At 41.3% G+C, this 18946-nt stretch overlaps 1 protein-coding gene across 1 annotated transcript in view; it reads left to right on the top strand.

Moving 5' to 3' along the window:
- LOC126442772 (ankyrin-3-like) overlaps positions 1–18946 on the top strand; it is a 109949-nt gene that overhangs the window by 16883 nt on the left and 74120 nt on the right. The window contains exon 2 of the mRNA XM_050090802.1: positions 3057–3226. Coding sequence (XP_049946759.1) covers positions 3139–3226 — 88 coding nt within the window. The 5' untranslated portion in view covers positions 3057–3138. The remainder of the gene's footprint in view (positions 1–3056; positions 3227–18946) is intronic.

Genomic DNA, 18946 nt, shown 5'->3' with positions numbered 1-18946 from the left:
TTCAACGCAAACTGTTGATAAGTTATGGCGATTTCATTTCATATACTTGAATAATTGTCAACCTATAAGTTCACTTCTGTCTTCATTCTCACAAGTACGAAGCTAAAGTTCCAACAAGTGTTCCAAAATAATCTGTGTTCAGGGTACTTCAAATCCTGCACGAAGCGAAAGTGTGGGGTAGAGCTCAGTAAATTCAGGGAAACCCACACTCCACACCCAGAAATAGTTCCCGCTAAATCGCACGGCTATATTGCAGAGCAGATGTCTCTTCAGATTTACCGGAACGTCCTTCCAAGCCAGCAAGCTGCCGAAACTCAAACGACGAAACACCATAGAACGAAAGAAACGAAAGAAGCAAAGACAACACGAGCAGTGATTCACGCGCACTCTGTGGCGTCACGTATCACGGACATGACGTTTAACTCTGAGCAATATTCACATTTAAGGCTGTCCTACATACGTACTTTACATTAAATTCAAAATAATTAAATTAAAAATATCCTTACGTATCACGGTCATTTTATGGCCACTCAAAACATGAGAACTGCAATATTGCGTAAGATATTAACAAAAATGTAAATCATATTCAAGTAAGTTGTTCTGTACACACAAGAATTATGCTACTTAAAGAAATAGGATTATGTATCGCTCATGTAAGAGGAGCGCCCATCTGCCATTTGTTCATTTATTCTCTAAGACGTTACATAAAATGCATCTTTTACTTTTTTATTTAGTATTTTCACTAACGCCCATTTTCATCAATCAGTAAACATAGACTGAAATAGCATTCAACATTAATTACGGTATCACCATCAATTATGATTACGCATGCAACTAAATAACTCAAACTAACTCTTTATTACGTGCAGCTGCGGCAAGTTCAGAGTATTGGCACATTTATACAACCGTACTGCTACAAAATAGAGCAAGTTAAATACGTGTAATATTACTTTTGTAGTGTTTACGAACGTCTATAGCTTTCATTTGACACATCAGCCCGAAGAGCATGTTAGTTATTAATTATCAATGGCCTGTCACAATATTGGTCATGAAAAGTATTCCTACGCTTTGTAATAATTATCATAACATTTTGATCGATCTTGCGGTGGGCTCGTTTCTTCGCCAACATCTCTGTGCTATCTTTGTTTTCATGATATCGTGTTTAGCAGATCGCCCCTATTCGAGTCAGCACCCAGTTGCCAACGTTATACAGGGTATTTCATAAACAATCATTATATGTGGCACGTCTATATTTCTGAAACTAATAAACATATACCACGAATTTTGTTTTTTGAGGAGCGGGAACGGGAAACAGAAAAAACTTTTTTTTCATGCTTTTACATAGGTGTGTAATATACCCGTCTTGAGCAGTACAGCATATGCCAAAGCGATATTAAAATTTTTCCCACACTACAGCGAGCATGTCTTGAGTTACAGCTTCCACAGCTGCTGTTATGTGATGTCTAAGTTGTTTCATTGTTGTTCGTAATGGAGGCACACAAACAGAATCTTTTATAAACCCCCACAAGAGATAATCACATACAGTCAGGTCCTGTTAGTTTGAAGGTCAGTGATGTAAGGCTTAATCGTTTGGTGCAGTGCGACCGATCCACCATTCAGCAATGCTTTGATTTCAAAATTCCCGCTCCTTCAGATGCCAGTGTGGCGGTGCCCCACCTTGTCGGGAAATGAAGTCGTCCGAATCAGTCTCCAATTGTGGAAAAAGAAAGTTCTGAAGCATATCAAGGTATGAACTTCCCGTAGCAGTGTTCTCGGAAAAGAAACGTGGACCATACACCTTTTCCTGTGAAACTACACAAAATACATTACATTTTGGTGAATCTCTCTCATGTCGTAAAACTTCGTGTGGTTCTTCCGTACCCCATATTCTCACATTATAACGGTTCACATTTCCGTTTAAACAGAATGTTGCCTCGCCACTAAACACGAAACGTGAAAGAAAACTGTCATCCTCCATCTTCCTGAGAACGAAATTACAGAACTCAACACGTTGTTGTTTGTCACCTTCACGAAGAGCTTGCAGTAGCTGAATTTTGTATGGTTTCGTGCGTAAACGTCGACGCAACACACGCCAGATGGACATTTTGGGCATGTTGAGCTGTCATACGGACTTCTGCGGACTCCTTGTGAAACTATGGCGGATAGGTTCGACGTCTATGTCAGACACTCGGGGACGGCCCGGCGATTTTCTTTCACACAACCAACCTGTTTCTCGGAATTGTTCATGCCATCATCTAATGCTCTGTGCTGTAGGCGGACCCACACTATACGAAGTACGAAAGTCACGATGAACTGTTATTACTGACCAGCACTGCGCAAAACGTATAACATGAAACGCTCTCTGTTGTTCCGACACCATTTTTACCAGAACTGAAATGGGCGCAGACTGCTGCTACCTGGCGGAAACCAAGTAAAACTCGAGAATTTGCTATTTTCAGCACTAAGTTGTTCACGAACTTATCTCAAATAACATAATTGTTATAATTTTTGAAATTGGATGGTAATTTTTGATACACCCTGTGTTTCTTAGAGCGCAGTTGTCTGGAATTTTTTTTTTTTGAAAAAAAAGGCGAAGTAGTAAATAAATAAAAAATTTTACGTAATTACGTCTTTGCTTCTCAGGATCTTCTGGAAAACTACTGCAGATACACGTTGGGACATGTTTTATTAGATTCACCAGACCAAGAACAACAAAATAAATGGAAATCGGGCTTCACTTAAACCTCGTACTGATATTCGATGGCTTCATATTGAGGAAGTTGCTCCATTTCAAGCAAAATCTTTTATTAGCCGTAATTCCGTAACTAAACATTTGCGGACCTATGTTTATATGAACTTTTTACTTTAGTTTTAGTTGTGAAATAAAAAATTAAAATATTTGCATACCTTCGTGAATCACCCTGTATATTCGGAACAACGGAGTGGCATCCACCTTGTAAAATGGTGTAATCCATATTACTTTACGCTACTTTATTTACTATACAGGTAGTGGAAAAAAATGTGTTTTGTGGTTACACTTGTTCGTAAAATTTCAGGTTGTTCAGCAGACTACAAGTTTGGTGAAGTTATTCTGAGGGAAAAGTTCTTTACTTGGCTCGACACCTGAGACCTTCTGCCATGTTCTGCAGAGGCTTTAGTTGGTTCGTCCGCATTTTTGTGGCGGTAGTCGTATCTACTGGCTGCAGTCACCCAGTTTCTGTTACAGGTAAAAAATTTTACTTTCTTCGATTCATAGGAGTCTGGTTATGATAACGGATAAGAATTTTTGTGAAGTAATGAACAATATGTTTAACTTTTTCATTGAGATTTTTACGAATTTCTGTTTCCGAATCCTATACAGAAGCCACCGTACATAGTTTAACAACCGGCAACTCAGGTAAGTGTTTGATCCGTTACTACTACAGACACCTCATGGTCCACGTGGATCATTTGGTGCTATTATATTTAATCACGGCAGTCTCATCTGGTGGTCTGAGAAGTCCACCCCGGCACCGTGGGGTGGCGATCGTATTCAAACACACTAGATTGCTACTTAAAATATCGAGCTTTTGTTTTTAAAACAGCGATAGACGATGTAAAATAATTGTCTCATCCAAGGGTAACACAATCTTGTATCAGTACTGTACATTGCTCCTCGATGATAGGCAATACGTACGTCACACGCTACTTTCTTCCCAGTAGTATAACTGGCAGAGTCGGGCGTGACCTACCCGTGGTACACGCCGGAATGAACTTGTTGGGATAACTGCTTTGGGTAACGGTGCACCATAACTGCCTCATAGGCGGAATAAATACGCTGCTCCAGTGTCTCCACATCTGGAATAGGCTATGCGTACGCGATACTTCTGAGGTGGCCCCATTACCATATGTTACTATCTCCTGCTGTCGCTTCTACACGGACTACATGATCTGTCCCCACTGATCCACTTGGCTGTCATCAGCTTCTACAGGAAGTACATGATGTGTCACTACTCATCCACTTGGCTGTCAGCATCTTGTTCAGGAAGTACATGATCCACTTGGCTGTCAGCAGTTTCTGCAGGAAATACATGATGGATAACACAGACCCTGGAATCGTGGTTGCCTGGTGAACAAATCAATGACAGAACTGTTCCCTATGTGGGAAGTCTGTCGCTAGTACGCCCTGCACACGCTGTAAGTGATAAGGGTAGTAACAATCGTCATGGGGACTGTCCCACACGGTCGTCTGGCTTACCCTGTACAGGCTGGTCCACTGCCTGCCACTGAGATGGCGGTCGCCTTCCACAGTGCTGATTACATTTTCTTGCTACTCTAGTGTCTGATCATTTCGGGTACGTCCTTCACGACTTCCTGCATCCTAGGTCATGATGTGCGATAAACAGTACCACCCTCTATGAGGATATCATGCATACTGTAACTGTAGCTGCATGATATTACACTGCAGCTTCTGTAACAAAGTATGATTGAATAAATGGTCTCTGGCATACGGATCGTGCATTTCTGGGCATCATCAGACATTTTTTGTCCCTTATCCTCTCATTGATCAGTCACTAGAGTTTGTACATAGTTGAAAAAATCATCTTGAATGTTCCATAGACCCTTAAAGTGATAAAACTAATCTGTATGTGTAACGTATCGGTAAAATTTTCGCAATGGTTTACTTAGCTGTGTTATGTTCCACACCGTAACTTTTTTTTTAGAGACATACGTATGTTACAGATTTCATCTTGGACATGCAAGTTCAAAATGTGACACTAAGCCAGCTGAATTGGAGAGTCCCGCAGTTCCCATGGCTATTTACTCATAATTTCGTATACAAACCGACTTCCTCTATTTCCTTCGTGTCCAATTAAAATCAGATATGACAGATAAATTCTCCTCTAAGAGTTACGTCCTAAAACTTCACATCAATTTTAAACATATTTCATGTTAACTGTATTTAAATCCTGCTTGAGTTGTAATATATTCCGTTTTCGTGCGCTATGTACCATCAGATACGTATTTTGTGCTGTAACATCAGCTGCGATCAACATTTATCCTCCGTAAAAATTATCGGAGTAGCAGCCTCATTCAAAGAAACATTTATCCAATCTTTAATTGTGTATCAAAGTGAATAGACGTAAATTTTTTAAAAATTTAATAAGTTACCAGTGACGTGTAGTACGTCTGTCGCATAAAATCAGTGTTTCTGTAGCGCTTGTTGTAAGTAACATGTATCCCATTGTCTGCATTTACTGTAAACTAACGATAATTTTCGTTTGGTTTTCAACTACAACCTCTAAAAATCTCACGAGATTAGTAGCGTTTATAGAAGATGATACTGCACTATAAAGGAAATATCCATTAGCGTACGGACAGCTTCAGATCTTAACGGTAACTTGCTGTACTTGGAGCTTAACTGGCCCAGAACATAAGAAAGGATCTGCAGGCTTACTTCAATGATACTTGTTTACTGTTCTGTAAAACATTACACCAGCCACACTGCAGACCTACTGTGAACACCGTCCTCGAACGTGGGAAGAGTTAGCTGACGTTCGTAAGTTAAGATCAGTCGCCTGGAAGCTGCTGTATATGGGTGTTTCTGGAGAGTTACCAGCAGTCATGTATCAGATATACCACAGATACCTGTTACTATCTCCTGCTGTCACTTCTACACGGAGTACATGATCTGTCCCCACTGATCCACTTGGCTGTCATCAGCTTCTACAGGAAGTACATGATGTGTCACTACTCATCCACTTGGCTGTCAGCAGCTTCTACAGGAAGTACATGATGTATTACCGCTCAGCCACTTGGCTGCCAGCAGCTTCTACAGTAAATACATGATCCACTTGGCTGTCAGCAGTTTCTGCCGGAAATACATGATCTGTCACCGCCCATCCACTTGGCTGTAAGCGGTCTGTCAGTGGTAGGACTAGGCTGCGTGGACAGTAGAGCGGGGACCAGGGAGGACCCAGCACGCGGTACCTATCACCCTAACCAACAAATAGGAGGTGCAGGCTTCCACTGAAATCGAAACTGAGTCACTGAGACTAAGAGCAGCTTTTGAGTAATATGGTATGTGCAGTGTCAAGAAGAGGCAAACACGAAAGGATAGCATCTGTTAACACTAGGGAGTTGAAATGTATGGCAAGTGAATGTATCCGTTAGGGAAATGCAAGAAACGATGCGAGGGAAGACTAAGTGTACCCACTGTCCGTGGATGGAAGCCTTATTCAGCCTGCCGAAGAGGTCATTCCGTCAACTGCTGAGGGAACGTGGTGCTACCGGCAGCTGACCGCGCTCTGCGGCCTCACTTGGATCATTCAACTGTCAGAGAAGGTTGAGAGTGGTGGTCTCACTCATCTAATTTCAGTGAGACAATTTGCTGCAGTGCAAAACTGGTCGTGCCCCCCACATTCTGAATCGAATGTAACTACTGACTCAGAGTTCGAAGGTTCTGTGACAAAGCAGCCTGAAATATCTTGGACTTGCGTCAAGGGGTTGAGAACTCTATGGAGACCCTAAATGGGTCAGGTGTTTGGTACACAGCTGCTGCTCAGGTAGCTGTTTGGGTGCGGAGTGGACACATCGGTTTTCAGATTAGACTACTCTTCATCCAGTCCAGGTAACGATAGGGACCAGAAAGTGTCAGTAATAGTTCCAAAGAAGAGTCACATACTGGCGAGAGTATTACAATTCAAGTGATTAACTTCTGAAGCACTGATAACAACGTGCCAGGTTTGAAGCTGGCCCAGTAGAGCTCACATAATACCCAGTACAGAAGGCAGTTTGAAACGCGGAACTGACAGCAGTGAGATACTGATAAAAATTTCAGCGTGTATCAAAAATATACATGGAGATAGTAGGGCATTTGTCCCAGGTCACAAACAAATTGTACCAACCAAAACAGAAATATAAACTGTGTGTGGGGCTGTCTGGGAAAGACTCAGTATCATCGGTGGGCATTAATTTGGAATCAGGTCCCTCTGTCAACTTCTAGATATACTCCAGATGCTACCAAAAATTATAGAGAAAACCGAAGCACTGTTACATAAGTTTCCAAGTCACACTCTCATTGTTGAAGTAGATGTTAATTGTGCAACAATCGACTGCGAAAATGACAGTTTAGTAAGAGGTGGGGGTGTCAAGATGTCTGGTGAAACACCTCTAAATGAGTTGTCTGAGAATTAACTAAAAGAGACTGTTTGGGAGCCCACTAGTGATATTGCATCTGATAGTTTCAAAATGACCATAACTCTTTGAGGAAGCTCACACAGAAACTAATATCAATGACCATGAAGCAACAATGATTTACAACGTACAAATGGCAACTAAAACAAGTAGCAGAATACATATATGTTCAGCAAACCAGATATAGAAGCAGTTGTGACCTATTTGAATACAAATCTCGAAATATTTAGCTCTGGAGAAAAACATGTAGATAAATTGTGGTTCAGGTTTATAAGAACATTCAGCTGTACACTTTGTACATATGTAGAGCAGTTCATGATAAGAAGGACACTCCACAATCTGCAGTCATTTTAAAGAAACATCTAAAGAAAAAGAGACAACTGGTCAATGAATGCTAGGCAAAACGTGGGGCTACATGTAGGAAGATGCTAAATGAGATGTATTTGGCTGATGAAAGAGAATTTCGTCTAACCTACTAAGATTACCGAATCGCAGATAGGCACAACAAAAGGACTCATAATTAAAGCTTTCGGTCATTAAGGCTGCAGTCAACAATAGACAACAAGCACACACACACACACACGTACTCACGCAAACGAAACTCACACACACGACTGCACTCTCAGTCAATTGAAACCACACTGTGGGCAGCAGCACCACTGCATGATGGGAGTGGCGACAGGGTGGGGGTGAAGAGGCGGTTGGGGTGGGGAGGGGTAGGGGTGGCGGACAGTGAAGTGCTGCATGTTAGATGGTGGGAATGGGAATGGTGCAGAGAGGGAGGGAAGTAGCAGGGGAGGGAAGTAGCAGAAAAGGAGGGAAATAGAGAGACTGTCTTTGGTGGTGGAATGACTGTTATGTTGTGATAGAATGAGAATAGGGTAGGAGCTGGATGGGTGAGGGCAGTGACTGACAAAGGTTCCCACAACCCGCCTGGCGTCCTCCTTTGTTAGTCGCTGTAGTCACCCATCCAGTAAGGTGCCCTGTTCCCATCCCAGCACTACACAGCCGTCATTCCACCACCACCCCAAGTCTTTTTATTTCTCTGCGTTTATGCTACTTCCCCTCCCTCCCCACCTCTCCGCTGCCCTCTGTCTAACCTGTAGCACTTCACTGTCCACCACCCCACCATACTGTCGCTCCCCTCCCTGCCACAGCCTCCTCCTCTCTCCACAGCCAGTCGCCACTCCCATAATGCACTCGTGCTGCTGCTCACAATGTGGTTTCAGTTGCCTGAGACTTCAGTAATGTGTGTGAGTTGCGTGTGTGTTTGTGTGTGTCTGTGTGTGTGTGTGTGTGTGTGTGTGTGTGTGTGTGTGTATGCATGTCTACTGTTGATGAAGGCCTCATTGGCCAAAAGCTTTAACCCTGAGACTTTTTTGTTGTGCCTATCTGCAACTCTTCCCCCCATGAACCATGGACCTTGCCGTTGGTGGGGAGGCTTGCGTGCCTCAGCGATACAGATAGCCGTACCGTAGGTGCAACCACAACGGAGGGGTATCTGCTGAGAGGCCAGACAAACGTGTGGTTCCTGAAGAGGGGCAGCAGCCTTTTCAGTAGTTGCAAGGGCAACAGTCTGGATGATTGACTGATCTGGCCTTGTAACAATAACCAAAACGGCCTTGCTGTGCTGGTACTGCGAACGGCTGAAAGCAAGGGGAAACTACAGCCGTAATTTTTCCCGAGGGCATGCAGCTTTACTGTATGATTACATGATGATGGCGTCCTCTTGGGTAAAATATTCCGGAGGTAAAATAGTCCCCCATTCGGATCTCCGGGCGGGGACTACTCAAGAGGATGTCGTTATCAGGAGAAAGAAAACTGGCGTTCTACGGATCGGAGCGTGGAATGTCAGATCCCTTAATCGGGCAGGTAGGTTAGAAAATTTAAAAAGGGAAATGGATAGGTTGAAGTTAGATATAGTGGGAATTAGTGAAGTTCGGTGGCAGGAGGAACAAGACTTCTGGTCAGGTGACTACAGGGTTATAAACACAAAATCAAATAGGGGTAATGCAGGAGTAGGTTTAATAATGAATAGGAAAATAGGAATGCGGGTAAGCTACTACAAACAGCATAGTGAACGCATTATTGTGGCCAAGATAGATACGAAGCCCACGCCTACTACAGTAGTACAAGTTTATATGCCAACTACCTCTGCAGATGACGAAGAAATTGAAGAAATGTATGATGAAATAAAAGAAATTATTCAGATTGTGAAGGGAGACGAAAATGTAATAGTCATGGGTGACTGGAATTCGAGTGTAGGAAAAGGGAGAGAAGGAAACATAGTAGGCGAATATGGATTGGGGGACAGAAATGAAAGAGGCAGCCGCCTGGTCGAATTTTGCACAGAGCACAACATAATCATAACTAACACTTGGTTTAAGAATCATGAAAGAAGGTTGTATACATGGAAGAACCCTGGAGATACTAAAAGGTATCAGATAGATTATATAATGGTAAGACAGAGATTTAGGAACCAGGTTTTAAATTGTAAGACATTTCCAGGGGCAGATGTGGACTCTGACCACAATCTATTGGTTATGACCTGTAGATTAAAACTGAAGAAACTGCAAAAAGGTGGGAATTTAAGGAGATGGGACCTGGATAAACTAAAAGAACCAGAGGTTGTACAGAGATTCAGGGAGAGCATAAGGGAGCAATTGACAGGGATGGGGGAAATAAATACAGTAGAAGAAGAATGGGTAGCTTTGAGGGATGAAGTAGTGAAGGCAGCAGAGGATCAAGTAGGTAAAAAGACGAGGGCTAGTAGAAATCCTTGGGTAACAGAAGAAATATTGAATTTACTTGATGAAAGGAGAAAATATAAAAATGCAGTAAGTGAAACAGGCAAAAAGGAATACAAACGTCTCAAAAATGAGATCGACAGGAAGTGCAAAATGGCTAAGCAGGGATGGCTAGAGGACAAATGTAAGGATGTAGAGGCCTATCTCACTAGGGGTAAGATAGATACCGCCTATAGGAAAATTAAAGAGACCTTTGGAGATAAGAAAACGACTTGTATGAATATCAAGAGCTCAGATGGAAACCCAGTTCTAAGCAAAGAAGGGAAAGCAGAAAGGTGGAAGGAGTATATAGAGGGTCTATACAAGGGCGATGTACTTGAGGACAATATTATGGAAATGGAAGAGGATGTAGATGAAGATGAAATGGGAGATATCATACTGCGTGAAGAGTTTGACAGAGCACTGAAAGACCTGAGTCGAAACAAGGCCCCCGGAGTAGACAATATTCCATTGGAACTACTGACGGCCGTGGGAGAGCCAGTCCTGACAAAACTCTACCATCTGGTGAGCAAGATGTATGAAACAGGCGAAATACCCTCAGACTTCAAGAAGAATATAATAATTCCAATCCCAAAGAAAGCAGGTGTTGACAGATGTGAAAATTACCGAACTATCAGCTTAATAAGTCACAGCTGCAAAATACTAACACGAATTCTTTACAGACGAATGGAAAAACTAGTAGAAGCCAACCTCGGGGAAGATCAGTTTGGATTCCGTAGAAACACTGGAACACGTGAGGCAATACTGACCTTACGACTTACCTTAGAAGAAAGATTAAGGAAAGGCAAACCTACGTTTCTAGCCTTTGTAGACTTAGAGAAAGCTTTTGACAATGTTGACTGGAATACTCTCTTTCAAATTCTAAAGGTGGCAGGGGTAAAATACAGGGAGCGAAAGGCTATTTACAATTTGTACAGAAACCAGATGGCAGTTATAAGAGTCGAGGGACATGAAAGGGAAGCAGTGGTTGGGAAGGGAGTAAGACAGGGTTGTAGCCTCTCCCCGATGTTGTTCAATCTGTATATTGAGCAAGCAGTAAAGGAAACAAAAGAAAAATTCGGAGTAGGTATTAAAATTCATGGAGAAGAAATAAAAACTTTGAGGTTCGCCGATGACATTGTAATTCTGTCAGAGACAGCAAAGGACTTGGAAGAGCAGTTGAATGGAATGGACAGTGTCTTGAAAGGAGGATATAAGATGAACATCAACAAAAGCAAAACAAGGATAATGGAATGTAGTCTAATTAAGTCGGCTGATGCTGAGGGAATTAGATTAGGAAATGAGGCACTTAAAGTAGTAAAGGAGTTTTGCTATTTGGGGAGCAAAATAACTGATGATGGTCGAAGTAGAGAGGATATAAAATGTAGGCTGGCAATGGCAAGGAAAGCGTTTCTGAAGAAGAGAAATTTGTTAACATCCAGTATTGATTTAAGTGTCAGGAAGTCATTTCTGAAAGTATTTGTATGGAGTGTAGCCATGTATGGAAGTGAAACATGGACGATAAATAGTTTGGACAAGAAGAGAATAGAAGCTTTCGAAATGTGGTGCTACAGAAGAATGCTGAAGATTAGATGGGTAGATCACATAACTAATGAGGAAGTATTGAATAGGATTGGGGAGAAGAGAAGTTTGTGGCACAACTTGACCAGAAGAAGGGATCGGTTGATAGGACATGTTCTGAGGCATCAAGGGATCACCAATTTAGTATTGGAGGGCAGCGTGGAGGGTAAAAATCGTAGAGGGAGACCAAGAGATAATTACACTAAGCAGATTCAGAAGGATGTGGGTTGCAGTAGGTACTGGGAGATGAAAAGGCTTGCACAGGATAGAGTAGCATGGAGGGCTGCATCAAACCAGTCTCAGGACTGAAGACCACAACAACAACAACAATATCTGCAACTCAGCATTTCTGCTCTATGGTGAGTTGCAACTTTCGTTTTTGTAATATTGTTACATTCCATCCTGGATTTTTCATAATTTGACTCCTACTAAGAATACTGTACCAGAATAGCAATGATCTCTCACAAAACCAAGAAAATGCCGGTATTATGTAAAACTGGTACCAAATTTAGTGTTCAGACACTAGCAGACCAGGTAATGACAGCAATTAAGAATAGCAAAGCAAAATCAGAAACTCTGAATTAGTATCCCGAAATGGTTCTTTAGAGGTGGTATTGTGGGGTATTGCTCTAATTTGTGACGATGACAGATATAGATGTACCATTAGTGTCATTAGTGTTGAGAAACAGCTGAGATTTAACAAGGCTCCAGAGGGTGATGGAATCTCTATCAGACCCTCCACCGAATTTGAGTCTGATTTAGCCCCTCTCTTAACCAAAATCTATTGTAAATCTCCAGTACAAATAACAGTGCCCTGTAGTTGGAAGAAGTTCGAGGAGACACCCATCTAGTAGAAGAGCAGCAGGAGTCATTCACAAAACTACCGTGCAATATCCTTGCCATCCATTTCTTATAGGATTTTTCAACATATTCTCAGCTCAAACGTAATGAGGTTCCTTGAATAGAAGGAGCTCATTGCCAATCAGTATGGATTTCTAAAACTGTCACATCTCACATTTCCGTCATGACATCCTTAAAGCCATAATCAAGGCAGTAAGGTAAATGCAGTAATTTCGGATTTTCGATAAAATCATTTGACTCACTGCCATAACCACACTTATTACCAAAAGTAAGATTATATGGGGTATGATGCGAAATTTGTGACTTAACTGAGGATTTATTTGGTAGGGAGGACTCAACGTGTTGCTTCAATGCAGATAAATTAGTGTGTACAATGTAAGTGTATTGCTACTCGAATTTGATGTAATTCTAGAATTAATAGTCTGTGAAAGAATTGAAACGTTAGAACTTCACTTGAAACACTGGTTCATGCAAGCAGGAAGTAGGTGTGTAATCGTCTGAAACTTGAAAGAAAGGCTCCTTTGCATGTACAGTAAATAGGTGGCTAGCATGCAAAGTGTTCACACAATGTGAACTGAACGATGCAAGAAGAGCGGCAAAATTATTTTATGTAGCCTCGGATGTCGAAAAACGTAGGCTCATTTTTCAAGGTATTCACTGGTTAGCACTGAAATACCGTACCAAGAAGAGAATATACAGCAAGAGCCATGGAAATTTTTGGCACATTTTTTGAATAGCCACATGAGAACGACACTGCCACCACCTGCATCTCACAGAATCATTTGAGTACTGACTAATTGCATAGACCAGTTATCTGTTCTATTAATGAATAATAAGTTTTTGTTCCGTAAACAATGGGTTTGGCACTCTTATTTTACGCGCAATCATTTACTTAAACAAGGTCCTATTCCAAGTGCTGCTATAATCTCAGCATTGAACTGAAAACTAATTACCTCCCATAAAAAACCAATAACTTGTGTGGAGTAGTTGACACTATAAGTATTCAGTCAGGTCAAGTTTTGACGTACTCCACGTATTTTTCTTACAAGGATAGTTGATTTTTTATTAAAGTGTAATTGCCAAGAATAGACCTCAATTATCGAACTTAAAGATTGTTCATCTTAAAATATTAGTACAGTGTAACAGTTATCTGTTCTAATTTCATAACAGTGACTGGTTAGGCTTGAAGGGCAAGCTTAATGATGATTGTGCAGGTCTGAAGTTAAAGTGTTTATGATGTCATGTATACATAGTTAATAGTGTATCTCATATCGTGTTATGACTAAAATGTACAGCCTTCATCTGATGGACTAGTCTCAGGGTCCTCATGCTAACAGCTGAAGCAAATTTAAGTTTCATGTAACAGTTACAGCATTAGTGATGTGCACGTGCAAGCTTTCTAATATTTGTGTGCTATAATAAGCAACTGTCTACAACTATTGAAATTACATTACATCCAGGCACGACATGTCCCATTTGTGATAAATAGTATAAAGAAGCAAATGCTAATTAAAATAACGGTAAGGTTGTTGTTATTATGGTCTTCAGTACAAAGACTGATTTCACGCAGCTCTCCATGATACTCTATGCTGTGCGGGCCTCTTCGTCTCCAAGTAACTGCTGCAACCTAAATCCCTCTCAACCTGTCTACTTTATTCATTACTTGGGCTCCTTCTATGACTCTAACACCCTCCCCCCTCCCGTCCCCTACCGCGCTTCCCTCCAGTACTAAATTAGTGTTCTCCTGATGTCTCAGTAGTTGCAGGGGCAACAGTCTGGATGACTGACTGATCTGGCCTTGTAATACTAACCAAAACGGCCTTCGTGTGCTGGTACTGCGAACGGCTGAAAGCAAGGGGAAACTACGGCTGTAATTTTTCCCGAGGAAATGCACCTTTACTATATGGATAAATGATGATGGCGTCCTCTTGGGTAAAATATTCCGGGGGTAAAATAGTTCCCCATTCGGATCTCTGGGCGGGGACTACTCAGGAGGACGTCGTCATCAGGAGAATCGGAGCGTGGAATGTCAGATCACTTAATCGGGCAGGTAGGTTAGGAAATTTAAAAAGGGAAATGGATAGATTAAAGTTGGATATAGTGGGAATTAGTGAAGTTCGGTGGCAGGAGGAACAAGACTTTTGGTCAGGTGAATACAGGGTTATAAATACAAAATCAAATAGAGGTGATGCAGGAGTAGGTTTAATAATGAATAAAGCAATAGGAATGCGGGTAAGCTACTACAAACAGCACACCGAACGCATTGTTGTGGCCAAGATAGACACGAAGCCCACGCCTACTACAGTAGTATAAGTTCATATGCGTACTAGCTCTGCAGATGACGAAGAAATTGAAGAAATGTATGATGAGATAAAAGAAATTATTCAGATAGTGAAGGGAGACGAAAATTTAGTAGTCATGGGTGACTGGAATTCGATATTAGGAAAAGGAAGAGAAGGAAACGTAGTAGGTGAATATGGATTGGGGTTAAGAAATGAAAGAGGAAGCCGCGTGGTGGAATTTTCCACAGAGCACAATTTAATCATAGCTAACACTTGGTTCAAGAATCATAAAAGAAGGTTGTATACATGGAAGAAGCCTGGAGATAGTGACAGGTTTCAGACAGATTATATAATTGTAAGACAGAGGTTTAGGAACCAGGTTTCAAATTAAAAGACATTTCCAGGGGCAGATGTGGACTCTGACCACAATCTATTGGTTGTGAACTGCAGATTAAAACTGAAGAATCTGCAAAAAAGTGGGAATCTAAGGAGAAAATATAAAATGCAGTAAATGAAACAGGCAAAAAGGAATACAAACGTCTCAAAAATGAGATCGACAGGAAGTGTAAAATGGCTAAGCAGGCATGGCTAGAGGACAAATGTAAGGATGTAGAGGCTTATCTCACTAGGGGTAAGATAGATATTGCTTACAGGAAAATTGAAAAGGCCTTTGGAGAAAAGAGAAGCACTTGTATGAACATCAAGAGCTCAGATGGAAACCCAGTTCTAAGCAAAGAAGGGAAAGCAGAAAGGTGGAAGGGCTATATAGAAGGTCTATACAAGGGCGAAGTACTTGAGGGCAATGTTATAGATACGGAAGAGGATGTAGATGAAGATGAAATGGGAGATATCATACTCCGTGAAGAGTAATGCGAATTCTTTACAGACGAATGGAAAAACTGGTAGAAGCCGTCCTCGGCGAAGATCAGTATGGATTCCGTAGAAATATGGGAACACGTGAGGCAATACTGACCCTACGACTTATTTTAGAAGCTAGATTAAGAAAAGGCAAACCTACGTTTCTAGCATTTGTAGACTTAAAGAAAGCTTTTGACAATGTTGACTGGAATACTCTCTTTCAAATCCTGAAGGTGGCAGGTGTAAAATACAGGGAGTGAAAGGCTATTTAAAATTTGTACAGGAACCAGATGGCAGTTTTAAGAGTCGAGGGACATGAAAGGGAAGCAGTGGTTGGGAAGGGAATGAGACAGGGTTGTAGCCGCTCCCCAATGCTATTCAATCTGTGTATTGAGCAAGCAGTAAAAGAATCAAAAGAAAAATTCGGAGTAGGTATTAAAATCCATGGAGAAGAAATAAAAACTTTAAGGTTCGCCGATGGCATTGTAATTCTGTCAGATACAGCAAAGGACGTGAAAGAGCAGTTGAACGGAATGGACAGTGTTTTGAAAGGAGGGTGTAAGATGAACATCAACAAAAGCCATGTATAGAAGTGAAATATGGACGATAAGTAGTCTGGGCAAGAAGCGAATAGAAGCTTTCGAAATGTGGTGCTACAGAAGAATGCTGAAGATTAGATGGATAGATCACAGAACTAATGAGGAGGTACAGAATAGAATTTGGGAGAAGAGGAGTTTGTGGCACAACTTGACTAGCAGAAGGGATCGGTTGGTAGGTCATGTCATGGTCATCAGTCCCCTAGAACTTAGAACTACTTAAACCTAACTAACGTAAGGACATCACACAACGCCCAGTCATCACGAGGCAGAGAAAATCCCTGACCCTGCCGGGAATCGAACCCGACGGTAGGACATGTTCTGAGGCATAAAGGGATCACCAATTTAGTATTGGAGGGCAGAGTGGAGGGTAAAAATCGTAGAGGGAGACCAAGAGATGAATACACCAAGCAGATTCAGAAGGATGTAGGCTGCAGTACGTACTGGGAGATGAAGAAGCGTGCACAGGATAGAGTAGCATGGAGAGCTGCATCAAACCAGTCTCAGGACTGAGGACCATAACAACAACAATGATGTCTCAGTGTATGTCCTATCAACAGATCCCTTCTTCTAATTAGGTTGTGCCACCAGTATCTGTTCTCTCCATTTCTATTCGTACTTCCTCATTGATTATGTGTTGTGGAACAGTGTGGCTCTGTGCGAGCGATGTGCGGTAGGAGAAGTAAAGTTTGCTAAGAAATTCCCGGACGTCACTCGCACTGAAAATGTACCTAAGGGCCACTTTAAAACTGAGTTTGAGGAAGATTAAAAGGGGAGAATATAAGCAGTATGTCAACGTCGGCCTCGACTGTTCTGTCCGCGCAATGACACGTCAGACAGTAAAATATACTTGGCGCATAGAAAGTAAATGATTAAGCAAACACAAATTTAGAGTAATTGACACTATATTTACGAACTTGGACTTAACGTACATATAACATGTTAACACTTACGTCAATAACAATGACAGAACTTGAGTGGTTTGAAAAGTTTACAAATCACGTAGAAATGTCCATTCATTAACCAATCTGCGATTTTCACATATGCTAGTCCCACATGCAACAAAATGACAGTATTTATCTGTAGGATTTAACAAATGACAAGTCTAATAATGACCCCTATGTAATGGTGCGTCCGTATTATACAGGAGATAAAAAGAGACTGATATCGTCCAGCAGTGGACGATGGGTGCGCGCTTGTTTTTTTTTTTAGTATTCAACTGTCTTCAGAGTCTGTCTTTAATATCGATGTTTTTAGATGCGCGCTGAATTTGTCTATAGTTTCTTAGGCGCGTCAGTGGTGCTGGATTCATTGGTCCCTGTATATCGTCAAAATACAACATTACAATGCGTAGTTATATATTATACATTGGCAAATAAATGGCTCTTGGACTCTTTCATACTCAGATCAGTGTTTTGTATGACGAGATGTGGCAGTGTGAAAATGCATCTCATCGCCTCCCATGTGGAGAATGTACATAATTCCAGTGATGTTGTAGTTGCACACAGTACATCCAATCATCTAAATTGTCAAAATCACACTCTTAAATTAATTAACATTGCATATATATCATAATATCCACAATATTTATCAAATAAGTGCATAGAAGTGTTCATGCCTTGAACTTAAAGTCCATTGTTTTCGCACTATTATGCTTCAGTTCATTGTGGTCGGTGCCACACTTATTTGTGTTCCTCTGTCTATGCACAGGCGGTGACCTTCACTCTTGAAAAGTAACTGTACAACACTTTGATCTAGCTTCCATATTATTTAATAAATTCAGTCCTGCTGAAAAGAGAGAAACTTATAACCTAACATTAAAATCAAAGGTAGATTGCTTATACACTAATCATTGTCTGTACATTTGTACGATGTTTTAGTTTGTTCAGGGGTTTTGTCTCTTCTGTAGAGTTTTTTTGTGTGAACTGCGCGGTATTTACTTATCGCTTAAATTTACACTAATAAATTTGCATGTTGCACACGAACACAAAACACTTTGACGTTCAACGCCGTGGGTTGACGATGGTAGTTTGTGGTCTTGTCTCACCGCATCTTGACTTGGTTATGTAGTGGTTAATACAAAAGAAGAAAAAGAAGAGAAGAAAAGAAAAAAAAAAGGTTGAAAATTGAACGACCCTGTATGCCTTGCGGCAAACGGGACAGGGCATCGGCTACTACGCTTGATTTACCATTAATGTAAGTAATTTCGAAGCTGTATTCTTGAAGTGAAAGGCACCACCGGGTGAGTCATGAATGAAGCAATTTGTATGATAGCAAGAAAGATTGGTTGGTTTGTGGGATTAAAGGGACCAGACTGCTACGGTCATCGGTCCCTTTTTCCAAATACTAAAAAACACCCACAGAGAATAAAAACGATTAACAGAATAGATCACAGACGACACAGAACAAAAGAAACTTAGACAAAGACCGGACAAGACGAACTAAAATCACACAGAGTGTGACGGTGGTTGGCCGATCATAGAAATAAAAAAGGAAATGCCAACCACCGAGAAACACATTAAAAACTCAGACTAAAATCGTAGGCCAAAGCCCAGAATCAAGACAAATGGACATAACAAACGCTCAGATTAAACGGTAAAAACCCCCTGCCCGAATAAAACGTAAAACTAGGCCAGCCATAGCTGGGTCACCAGTTAAAAGGGCAGGGAGCGTATCAGGCAGCGCAAATATCTGCCTGACAACAACTAAAAGGGGGCAGACCAACAAAATGTGGGCCACTGTCAAAGTAGCAAGAAAGAAAGGGCTTGATGGTCTGTGTATATGCGAGTATGTTTACCCCAAAGAA

The sequence above is a fragment of the Schistocerca serialis genome, unplaced genomic scaffold (assembly GCF_023864345.2).
Source record: "Schistocerca serialis cubense isolate TAMUIC-IGC-003099 unplaced genomic scaffold, iqSchSeri2.2 HiC_scaffold_1406, whole genome shotgun sequence".
Taxonomy (NCBI): Eukaryota; Metazoa; Arthropoda; class Insecta; order Orthoptera; family Acrididae; genus Schistocerca; species Schistocerca serialis.
The sequence above is the reverse complement of the archived record's forward strand: the minus strand, read 5'-3'. Positions and strand labels throughout refer to the sequence as shown.